This window comes from Suricata suricatta, chromosome 4 (assembly GCF_006229205.1).
Source record: "Suricata suricatta isolate VVHF042 chromosome 4, meerkat_22Aug2017_6uvM2_HiC, whole genome shotgun sequence".
Classification (NCBI taxonomy): domain Eukaryota; kingdom Metazoa; phylum Chordata; class Mammalia; order Carnivora; family Herpestidae; genus Suricata; species Suricata suricatta.
The window spans coordinates 126,096,598-126,107,985 of record NC_043703.1 but is presented as its reverse complement, the minus strand read 5'-3'; the positions used below and the strand labels follow the sequence as shown (position 1 = coordinate 126,107,985).

The following is an 11,388-nucleotide window of genomic DNA, read 5'->3' as shown; positions in this document are numbered from 1 at the left end:
TTCCTGCGTTTCTGGGCCGCATCCTTCCTGTGCCCCCGTCCTACAGGCCTTTCGTGGCAAATGGAGATAGGCAAACCACTCCTGGCCACACATGGGCTTCGTCGCCACATGAATACCAAGTGGTATTTCTCCCAGACTAGGTCCCCCAGTTGATGACTCTGCCTGGAATTTTCTAGAGTCTGGCCTGTTAGGTGAGAAGAAATGGGATGGGGTACGAAGGGACACTGGTATGGCAAAAAACATTAGAGGATGTCATATCTCTCACAGAAATCACAGAAGTAACTGCAGCCCCTGATTGTTGTCCCTCCTCCTGTGCTGCCTCTCCAAACCCCTCAGCACTTCACGGCGAGAGAGACCCTCCTGAAACACTATCCTCCTGCACCCATCCCTGCTCTGAACCTCGGTGACTTCCCTTTGCCCACACTCATTACAGAGGCTTCTCAGGCTCCTCTGGATCTAGACCCGCCCCCCAACTCCACTCCCTACCCCCCACCAGCTTCTCCAGCTTTTTCTTTTACCACTGTCCCTAACACTTTGGAATGCAAAACACTTGTAACAACAGGATAGCAACAAACCAGATGTGGCTATTTAAGTTTAAATTAACTAAAATGAATTGAATTATAGTTAAAAATTCAGCTCTTCAGTCACACCAATAACCTCCTGTGCTTGTAGCTACCATAATGGACAATGCAGATCTACAATGTTCCTATCACCTATCACCACAGAAAGTTCTATCGGACAGCACTAGGTTGGACTTCTCTCTTACGAAGGAAGATCTGGTTAAGGAATATTAACAAACAGCTTTATAGGAATTCAGTGACTCTTTCAACAGATATTTGTCATCTGTCGTATTCGAGGTCCTGAATATGCAATAGTGGGCAGTAGTAGCTTGGTCCTTGCCTGAGAGTGAAAAGGCAATTGCTGAAAGGTGTCCTAAGTGCCTGAGCCCAGGTTTGGGGATCTGGGCAGGCTTCCAGGAACAGGGGACATCCAAGTGTGACCTCAGGCTGAGGAGGTACTAGCTAAACTGAGTCACTCTCTAGACCAAGCTCCTTTTGGCCCTCAGTGGCCCTTATCACATGCTGTTTCCACCGCCTGGACTGCACCGCCTCTCTTTTTCCCCGGGGAGGGAAGGGCTGAGGCTAGTTTCTTAAAGTTAGTTTTCCAACTGGAACCAAGCAGAGTCTCTGTCAGGCCACCAACTCAAGAGCTCTGTGCTGTGGTCTCTGCTCCCCCCACAGGCCAGCTGGCATTGGGATAAGCAAATTGGGGACTAGGAAAGCAAGCCCTAGGGTAGAGGGCTCAAGAGAAGTCAAAGCTGAAACTATGGTGGGAGATGCAAAAATCTGACTGTACCCTGAGGCCCAACCTGAAGTGGGCTCTCCACCCTCTCCAGCCCCTAAGTTCCTGCCTGGTCAGGCGGGGCGGGGCAAGAGGGCGCCAGGGCTACTAACAGAGTGGGGGAAGCCGTCCTTGTGTCTCCTGTCCCCCTGCTTCTGCAGGAGCCTCCGGCTGCTAGTCCCCTCCCCACATCACACAGCTGTGTCCACCCCTCACCTGGCCCTGCGCCACCTGCCACATGCTGCTCCTCTTCCAGGTGGCCTGGCCAGAAACTGCATCCCCGCTGGGACGTGAAAGTGGCAGTCACTGACCCGAATTCCCGTGTGTTTGCCTGGGAGAGAGGCGCTAGAGCGCTCCCCATCAGGCCTTTCACTATCCTCCCGGCTTTCCGGAGAGCTCCTCACCTATTCCTCCTCCCCTTAGGATAATTGCATAAGGACAATTAGCTGTGCCTTTGTTACAGAAATTAAGGAGGGGGTAATATATCAGAGCCGGCAGTGACAGGGAAAACCGCCAACGCTCCACGACCTTGGCTCTGATATCGCACTTGCATCTCACGGTGCCCCGGGGCACCCCTCTCCCATCTCCCCTGCCCGGGCCTCGGCACGATCCGGGGCCTCCCCGCCCGCCGGAGTCCGGGGGCCGCCGGGAGGCAGAGCCGGAGGCCCGGCCGGGGTAGGAGGTCCGGGGCTCCATGCCAGCCTGGGCGCCCGGCGGCCGCAGAGCCGCCCTTTGTTTCGCGGGCGCTCGCGGCTTCTGCGCAGTCACGGTCACATGGCGCTTCCGGCACGGGGTGTTCCGGGCGCTGTGCCAGGGCCCGGGGGCGTCCCCACTCCGGCGCTCCGGACACCCCGCCCGCCCGCCTGCGGGCCGCGCGTCAATCACCGACCCTCCAGGGTCCCAAGGCGGGGGCGGGCGGCTTTGCTCTCTGGCCTCCTGTCTTCTCTGAACTCCACCCTGGGCCTTCCGTAGCTTTTGATCTTAGCACTGGCGTGTCCGTTACCCATTTGCTTACTGGGATACTCCTGTCTCCGCTACTCTAGGCAACGCCAAGTGAACAAAGTCAGGCTCATCCCTCCCTGGGAACACGATAGGGCAAATAGGTGAGGGACAAATACGTAACCAAGTCCGTGCTCATCATTTTAATGGGGCGGCAGAGACAGCATCTAGCGTTTCCTGACCCCTTCTCCACTCTGACCTCCACAAACAACATAAAAATCAGCCACCCCCAGGCTGGCCTCCACTGACCGTCTAAGAGCAAAAGACCCAATCAGGGGCAGAAATGGGGCTGGCCCTTCCTGCCCTGGTCTGGCCACCATGGCTTCATCACTCCCAAGCTCAGTCTGTCCCCTGGGACCCTTAAGAACCTTGAAACCTCATGAAGGCCTCACAGAGGCCGCCTCTGCTTCACACAGCAAATTCAAGAATTCATTCAACAAATGTTTATTGAAAGCGGACTATGTAGGGTGCAAGCAAAGATGCCAGCCCTGTGCTAAGCCCCTGAAAAGAATGTGAAAAGATTCTCTTTGTGTCCAGGCAGTACCCTGGGCTGTTCCCCAGAAGCTCCACTTCCCAGAGGAAGCTTTCATCCAAAGCAGCTTGAAAGACCCTAGTAAACTGCGCAGACATGGCCATGCCTGGGGGCTGGGAAAGGGGAACCCTGCCTGATGCCTGTTTCCAGTCCTCACAGATGCAGGGCAGTGCTAGGCTCCAGGTGAACATGGGGTGGGATCTCAGGGGCTCTTTCTGCTCTGGGCAACCTTTCCCAAAGCCTGTCATCCAGGCCTGCAGGGACTGGGGTAAAGGGGTGGGGGAGGGTCTGGAGGGGTGGAGACTTGGGAGAGGCAAGAGGGAGACCTCCCAGCGTGGCCCTAGCAAGGCGCAAACTCTGGGGCCAGTGGCCGCTGCATACAATCAGCCATGGCATCAGGGCTTGGTGGGGAAGAGCAGGCAGGTGAACTGACGGCCACCGCTGTGTCTGTCCACAAGGGGCAGGGGGTGCTGTGTGTAGTGCTGGACCATGGCAGCCACGGAGGAGAACAGCTGGATAGGAATGCAGGACATCCGTGAGTCCCCTGAGCCTCATGCTGGGAGAAACCTCCTGAAGGAACTGAGGGGCTCTGGGGCATTCGTTGACATTTTTCTGAATACTTTCCTTCTTGTTTGCCCCCATGAAACTCCACTGCCGTTTTGCTCCCCAGTTCCAGGCCCCGTGCAACTTTCTTGCAACTGCATCCACAGTGTGTTCTTAGCCAGTTCCTCTTTCCCAGGCCAGGTAGAAATAACTGTGGGGCCGTGCCTCTGCCCGGGTCCTCTAGCATGTAGGCCTCAGCAAGTGCCAGGCACAAAGTGAGTCCTTGGGATGGACAGGAGCCTGGACTACCTGGGCCCTGCCCTCCTCCTAGCTGGGTTCAGGCAGGCCCAATGCCCCTTACCGGCCCCTGGGCAGACTGTGCCCTACAAGTAGGGTGCCTCCCCCAAAGGAAGGCAGACCTCTGGGAAGGAATTCAAGTCACTGGCCACTGTCATTCCCACCCAGTTCAGAAAAAAAAAGTGCAAAATGTGGGTTGTCCGCCAGGGAAATGCTCCTGGAGGGGGCCAGCACATGGCTGTGCTGTGCCCGCCTCACCCTGTAGCTCACATCCTCCCCCAGCACCCACCTCCTCGTGGTTCCTGCCCTCCCGGCCCAGGGCATAGTGGCTCCCACCGTCCAGCCGCCGGATGGGAATGTTGAAGACCCGGCCGTGAAGAAGTACTGCCAGGGTAAGGGGCTGTGAGCCATGAGGCTCTGAGCTGGGGCGCACGGTGTAAGCTCCATCCTGTGGAGGAGACCCTGTCCATCAACCTCATCTCCCCACTCTCTGCCTACAGCCCTGGGCCACAAATAGCCAGCACCCCCCTTACCCTCCCACCTCCACCTGCTCAGCCAGTCACAGCTTATGAGCAGAAGGGGTCCTCAGAAGTCCCAGTGTGGGGGCTGCAGTAGCCCACCTTTTGGTATTGGAGCAGGGCACTCTCAACAGCATGGCGGTCACGGTTCCCTGTGTACCAAGGCTGATCCAGAAGGCTGCTGTCCTGTGCACACATACAAGCAGCCATTCAGACATGTGCCAGGGCAGTGGAGAGGGGCTGATGAGCAGAGAACCCTGCCCTGCAGCCATTTATGTTCCCATCTGCCTTCCCTAGACAGAGTCTGCACAAGCAGAACAGAGATGTGTCCGTGCCTGGTGCCCAGCATGGTGCTGCAGACACGTGCTCAATACGTATTCCTCACAATGGCAAATGCCCCCCAAGAGGCCCTGCTGCCCTCCTCCTGAGCCCTCTCCCTGGCCCTCCTCACCTCAGCAGCTGAGGGGCTCCAGGTGGATGCTATACAGGAAAGAGAGGCTCTCCTTTTTGCTGAAAGAAGCAGATTGTAGAGCTGAGGCTGGGTGGGGATTAGGCAGAGAAGGCTCTGGGTCCAGCTACAGAGGTTGGGGAGGTTAGAGGGCAGCGCACATAGGCCTGAAGCCCCAAGCAGGGCACCCAGTGCTTCATCCCTCCTCTCCATGTCTTGGACCCTGTTAGGACCTAACAGCGAGGCCTCAAGTGACCTCCAAAGGAGGGATGATCTTGAGGTACAGGCTGGGAGTTTCCCGCTTTGGTGCAGACCCTGGAAAATGTACAGGGCGATCCCCCCAGGTCTGCTCTCAGCTGAAGTCAGAACTGTGAGGACTCCCACAGCAAAGTGGGGCATGAGAGGCTGGAAAGGAGTCTGTGGCCTTCAGGGTTGTGGCTGGGGCAGGAGGACTGCCTGGGGTTCATGGTGAAGATGCCTCTACTCACCTTTAGAGGTGGCAGTCACAGCTCCCTGGGACACAGGGACACAGGAGGGCTGGTCAGAAGAAACTCGGTTCTGTAGGCCCATCCCCCTGGGCCTGTAGTCCCTCCCTGAGCCTCCCCTCCTCCCCCAAGTTACCTCCCCTAGCTCCTAGCCTCTTACATTTTGAGCTTCCTGGGCAGCTACGGCAGGCCTGTGGGGAGCAAGTTGGGGAAGAGAGACTCAGGGTTTTATCCCCTTTAAGAGGAAGAACCCAGTGAACTCAGAGATCCCAGAGTCAGAGTTGGTGAAGCTTGAGTTGGCCATCTCATGTACACACACACACACACACACATCCCTGGTAGGCACTCACCTGGGCATCACTGATGTCCTTGGCAGAGACACTGGGAGCATCAGGACTTGAGAGCTCAGAGTTCGAGTCAAAACTGGGACTAAAACAGTCAAGGAAACTGGGACTGGGTACCAGGCAAGGAAATCCACATCAACCAGGGCGGGGTGTGGACGCCTGCAGGCCTGCTGTCCCTCAGGGCTTTCTAGGAGTCCTTGCAACCAGCGGGGAAGCCCGTGCAGCTCTTGCTTTAAGGGGGTCCTCCCTCTAGTACGCACAGTGGGGGTCAACCTGGACCAAAGGTCCAAGCGTGGGTGTCCATTTGGATGTCCGGAGGCACATATGTATTGGTGGGGCAGTGGGGAAGACAAGGGAAGAAGACAGCCAGAATGTGTCTTCTTGTGACCAGCTGAGGGCCTCGGGGCAGGATGGGTCTGGGGTAGAGGGAGGTGTTCACCTGGACGGGGCTCACACTCCAGGTAGAGGTTCTCATCAGATATCTTTGGTGGGTCTGGCACCTAAGAGTTTGACCAGCAAATGGGAGGGAGGGTGAAGCCATCGCTTGTGGGGGGGGGGGGACTGTGGGCATCTCCCTCCCGCCTCACAAGCTGGACCTCCTTCTGAGAGCTAGCTAGAATGATTAAAGTTGCCCCTTTGCCTGGGAGGAGGCACCCACAAGTACCTTCCCCTTTAGAGGTGCCTATAGGCCCCACTGGAATGTGGGTGTCCAGGACGAGTCCAGAGGTGAGGCTTCCCCTGTAGCTTTGGGCGGCACAGGACAGCTGACTTACACCTTGTCAGGGGCCTGTGGCAAACAGGGAGCAACTCTGCTCTGGGCCTTTTCCCTTGGTTTCAGGGCTATTTCCTGGCTCCACCTACCCCAACTCTGCCAACTTCCTAGCCAGAACCCTACAGGATGAGTGGGGACTGAGGGGCTACTCACCATTCTGGCCGGGGTAGCCAGCTCTGGAAGGAAAAGTAGAAATCACCAGTCATGAACACAGGGAGAAAAGAATTCAGTGAAACTTGGGCTGGAAGAATGGAGGATCTTTGGAACTTATCCTCAGAGGCAGCTTTGAAGCCCCAGGAGAAAGCCATCCTAAGCTCCTGTCGCCCTACCTAACACCCCCAGTATGCGGCCTGGCTTGACCTCCCAAATGATTGGCCAGGCTTGGTCTAAATGACTTTGGGCTGTTCCCCAAATCAAAACCACCCTCAAGGTCATGAAGGTTTACCAACCACTGAGCACAGTAAACAAGAACGTGCCTCAGGTTAGCTGTTTGACCTTAGGCAGGAGGAGATTGCCCCTCTTGGGCCATCTTCAGACAAAAATGTGCTGAGATCCCTTGCTATCCTGATATCCCAGAGTTCTGGGTTCACAGGCCTCAGGGCACTTATCACTTATCCAGACAGTGGTAGTAATAATGACATGGATGGGTTCAGAGACTGGTGGCCAAAGAGCCCCTTCGACGGGGACATGACACTCAGACGTTTCAATAGTGAGGGTCTCCCAGGCAGGGGAGGCTGCCCTGCAGACCTCTTCATCCTAGAGTGTCCCTTGCCTGACCCAGAGAGCACAGCAGGTGCAGAACAGGACCTGGAAGTCAGGGACTCGGCTTTTTTGTCATCTCAGGCAAAGTGTTTCTGGTCTCCAGGCCTGGTCTCCTGAACTGCCTACCCCAGTGGGTATGGGGAGTCAGCAGGTAACAATGAGGAACAATTGGAGGAGTGCAGTGACCAGGCAAAGCATGACCCCAGGTGACCTGAACTCAAGCCAGCCCTGCCTGGACAGGTTCCCCATCTCAGGGTGGGGAGTGAGGGAGTGGGTCTCTGAAAGAGATAAGACTGCCTCATTACCTTGCTTCCCAAAGGGCTGTCCCTGCTTCCTAGCCTCCGGCAGGCTCAGTGTTGCCTTCAGCTGTGGGCACAATGGGGAAGGAGAGCAGGGTCAGGGGTGAGGGGAGGGAGGGGAACTGAGGCACGGGAAGGACAAGATGGTATGGTGGGATGCAATGGGGTTAAGTATGTCTGTGAAGACTTAAAACCACTACAATACAAGAACTAATGTACAGAGATGACTCTTTGCCTCGGCTTTGTGCTCTTTGTTGTGAATTTCTCCGTTTTTTTCTTTATCTTCCAATAAAATATATGATGAAAGTGGTAATATCCAAGCCCCTAAGCTTTCTCAGCCCAGCGGGCCTTTCCAGCTGGCTGTGGTGGCAGCCAAGTGAGGGATTTCTTCACTCTCTAGGCAGGGAGGGGTCCTCAGGCTCCAGGGTCCAGGGAAGGGCAGCCTAGCCTTCCAGCTCTCCCAGCTCCAGCGGAAGGGTGAGTCCAGGGACAGTGACTGGCGGGCGTGGGGGAAGGCCAGGCAGTGGGAAAGGGGGGAGGGGAAGGGAGCAGCAGCTGGTAACAGGGCTCTGCTACTGACACATCTAATTTTTCAGGGGCCTCTAGAATGCAGATGTAGGGGAATCTTGCAGATGAGTTGCCTCTTAGATTTACTCACTGGGAAATGGTAGCCTGGGGTGAGGTGGGGTGAGGTGGGGTGAGGTGGGGTGAGGTGGGGTGGGTGGGGTGGGTGGGGAAGGAGGCACTTAGTGGGGGGGGTGTTATTCACCGTTGTGGGCTGGGGCGGCAGTTGCTGCGGTGGTGACTTGCATGGGCCCCCTGGGCCTGGGTGATCTGGAAAAGGCCCCAAGCATTGTGGGTCAGTGGATTCCTCCCACACAGGTTCCCATTTTCCTCCCACCCCCTACCTAGCTTTCATTTCCTCCTTCCCCCTCCCCCCTCACTGGCTTCCCCACAGCCCCATCTCCATGGCAACGGGAGGCAGCCAGTTTTCCTGCCCCCACCAAGTCGAGGAGTCCTGGGGGTGGATGCCAGCAGCAGTCTGGCTCTCCTGGCATCCCTACCCTTGCTCAGAGAAGTGCCGGATCTCAGAGGAGGCCCCAGGGACCCTGTGGGGCCTCCTGCTTTCCCACCGTTGCCTTGGTTACAGTGCCCCTCCAGGCTCTCCCCTTCCCACTAGCCCCCCTGCCTTTCTCCCCCCTTCCTCCTCTCCTCCATCCTCTCTCTCTCTCTCTCTCTGCTTAGCCCAGAGGCTTCAGCAACTGCCAGCTGAGATCTTCCCCCCAACCTCCCCCCCACCATGCCCCAGTGCAGACAAAGGGAGAAGAGGCAAGGCCTGCACCCGCCTTCCTTGTGGGGACCCTCTGTCCTGCCTGACCACCCAACTCCCTTCCTCAAATTCCCAGCCCATACCCAAGTACAAAGAGTCCTCCTGGGTGCCCGGAAAGTGTGCAGGGGCAAGGCTGAAGGGTAGAGCCTCGCAGGGGGGCAGCTCATATTTATCTTCCTCATCTTCCTCCTCTTCCTCCTCCTCCTGAGCTTTCTGGAAGGGCTAGAAGAGGCGCAGGACCCGTGGTAGCCCCGTGGTAGCCGCTGCGTCCCACCTCCCTCGTTCCCGGGCTCAGCAGCTGTACTCACTGTGTGTCTCCAGGTCCCAGAAGCAGGCAGAGGACATGGGCTGTGGACATCTTTTCCCCAAGTTGGGGAATCTGGACAGGGGACTGATGAGACTGGCCTTATCTCCCAGCGCCCCCCACCCCATATGAACTTACTCTCTGTCCCCAATATAATAAACCATCTACATTTTACAGTAGGCCTCAATGATTCACTCAACCCAAAGGAACCATTCATGGTGAGCCTTTCCAACACTGCAGCAGGGCCAGTAAGGTAGGCGTTTTGAAAACAAGGGGGCCTCCCAGCCAAGTGCCTGTTCCACCTATGGCAGCCCCCTGCCCCATGCACCCTGAATTCTGAACAAGACGGATGGAAGCGCTAGGCCCCGTGACTTAGCACTGCTGGTCTACAATGGGCAGGAAGGGTCCAGAGCCACTCAGAGGAGACTCTACTTCTAGGGGACCCCATTCTATTCGCAGGGGGTCACTCTTGCCCATTGTCACTTACCTACACATCTGGGAGGTGGAAGGGGTGGCCCCAACCTGCAATCAGACTCTAGTCAACTCTGCCCAAGGGGCCCTTGAATTTGTGTCAGCCAGACACTGCACAAGTCCCAGGACATTCACATCCACGACTATGTGAATGGCGCCCCCTGGAGTTGTGTGGCAGTGGCCTGGGATCAGGAAGCAGGAAGAACAGTCCGGGGGACAAGCCAGTGCCCAGGGAGTACACAGCTGGATGAGTTGGTGCCCCAGTGAGGCCGGTAGTGGGGAGCCCTAGTGCTCACAGTGGGGTAGAGGTACGGGAATGGTCTCACTGGGCAAGTAGGGCCGTGCTCAGGAAAGGGGCAGCGAGATAGAGATCAGAGAAGAGGCAGAGGAAAGAGGGGAGCTGAGTACTCACTGGGGCTTGCTCCTGCTGAGCTGGTCCTGGAAAGAGAGAATGGCATCAGCAGGGAGTGAGTGCAGCAGGGATGCCTCTCCCTGGGGAGATTCTTGGGACCCAGGGGGTGGCCTGGTCTGTGCACTTCGGGCTGCCAGCTGCCCCAGAACTCTCACCATGGCCTGGCAGAAGGAACAATGCTTCCCTAGAGCCTAGCCTCTGCCACACACAAATGGCCTGGGGACAGAGGCCCTATTATTCTCATCATTTGCATCTCACAAGCACCAGGAAGGTAGGTCTGCTGTGGCCTCTAACCCCAGACCAAGTTGCTCCTTGAGGCTCCATAGCCTCCCGACATTGTCTCCCCCAGCTGTGGTCCCCAGTCTCTAGCCTTTCCGCCCCAACGGAGGAAGAGCTCTCCCCTTTGCCCCAGGGCCTCAGGCCCACAAGGCTGGACCTGGACCTGCTGCTCCCTGATCAACGACTCCCTCCTCCCAGAGGCTCAAACTCATCGAAGGATCAGTCAGACTGTCCTTTCCCCCTCACAGAATATATGACATTAATGGGCAGATCCAGTTGACAATGTGAGACCGGCCTTGCACTTTTCTTAAATACTTTATGCTTGCTGTCCTTTCCTGGTGACTGGTGATCAATGATCAAAGAAGCAGAGGTTAATGAGAAGCTCAGAAATATTCGTATGTATTTAGTTTGACAGCTTCCTTTATGGCTGTAGTTTGACAGCTTCCTTTATGAACGGATGTATTTATTCATTGAATACACTGAATATTTATCGAACATCCACTATCTGCCAGGCACTATGTCAGTGCTGAAGAAGTTGAAGGAAAACTGAATAAGCAGGCATGTGTACTTCCTATTGGATTCTTACATTAGCCTCATGATGCAAATGCTAGCTTTATGCCTGTTTTTCGGATGAGGAAACTGAATGTATTAGTCAGATTAGGCTACTATCACAGAATACCACAGATGAGGTGGCTCAAACTGAAGAAATTTATTTTCTCACTGTTCTGAAGGCTAAGAGCCCATGATGAATGTGTCATCAGAGTTGGTTTCTTTTCTCTTTCTCTCTCTTTTTTTTTAAGTTTTAAGGTTTTTTTGAGAGAGAGAGAGAGACAGAGCACATGTGGGGGAGGGGCAGAGAGAGAGGGAGACACAGAATCCGAAGCAGGCTCCAGGCTCTGAGCTGTCAGCACAGAGCCCGACATAGGGCTCAGACCCACAAACCATGAGGTTACCTTCCTAAAGACCCTATCTTCAAATACAGCCACACTAGGGCTCAGGGCTTCAACAGATGAATGGAAGGAGGGGTACGGTTCAGTCCTCATAGCTCAGAGGCTTTGAGAAATTGAGAGACTTTCCCACGGTTGACAATTAGCAAGCACTGGAGGTAAGATTCGACCTAAGCTTTGCCTATGCACTAACCACTGGGCCATCATCTAGGCCTGAGTCCTTACCCTCCTTTCCTGTGTGGGGAATTAGACACAGCAGTAAACACGGCTGCCTTAAGGAGCCCATGACTTCCAGGTGTTCTGTT

The 11,388-nt window shown here is 55.8% G+C and overlaps 1 protein-coding gene across 1 annotated transcript; it reads right to left on the bottom strand.

Annotated features, from left to right (window-relative positions):
- Positions 1–2,768: 2,768 nt before the first annotated feature.
- Positions 2,769–10,045, bottom strand: SH2D6 (SH2 domain containing 6). The gene is made up of 16 exons (XM_029936277.1): positions 10,013–10,045; positions 9,858–9,883; positions 9,462–9,496; positions 8,979–9,049; positions 8,754–8,892; positions 8,110–8,174; positions 7,347–7,407; positions 6,433–6,455; positions 5,947–6,007; positions 5,514–5,616; positions 5,324–5,354; positions 5,167–5,215; positions 4,682–4,740; positions 4,333–4,416; positions 4,002–4,160; positions 2,769–3,384 (listed from the first exon to the last, which is right to left on the bottom strand). The coding sequence occupies exons 1-16, from the start codon at positions 10,013–10,015 to the stop codon at positions 3,268–3,270; spliced, it is 1,086 nt and encodes a 361-aa protein (XP_029792137.1). The 5' UTR covers positions 10,016–10,045; the 3' UTR covers positions 2,769–3,267.
- Between the last annotated feature and the right edge of the window lie 1,343 nt (positions 10,046–11,388).

Excerpts from the sequence above, each read along its gene's own strand:
- SH2D6 (XM_029936277.1), bottom strand. Across the intron at positions 5,216-5,323 it reads CTGCCCAGGAAGCTCAAAAT|CCCTCCTGTGTCCCTGTGTC; the intron begins GTAAGAGGCTAG and ends TCTTCTGACCAG. Across the intron at positions 3,385-4,001 it reads AGGGCAGGAACCACGAGGAG|CTGTTCTCCTCCGTGGCTGC; the intron begins GTGGGTGCTGGG and ends ATTCCTATCCAG.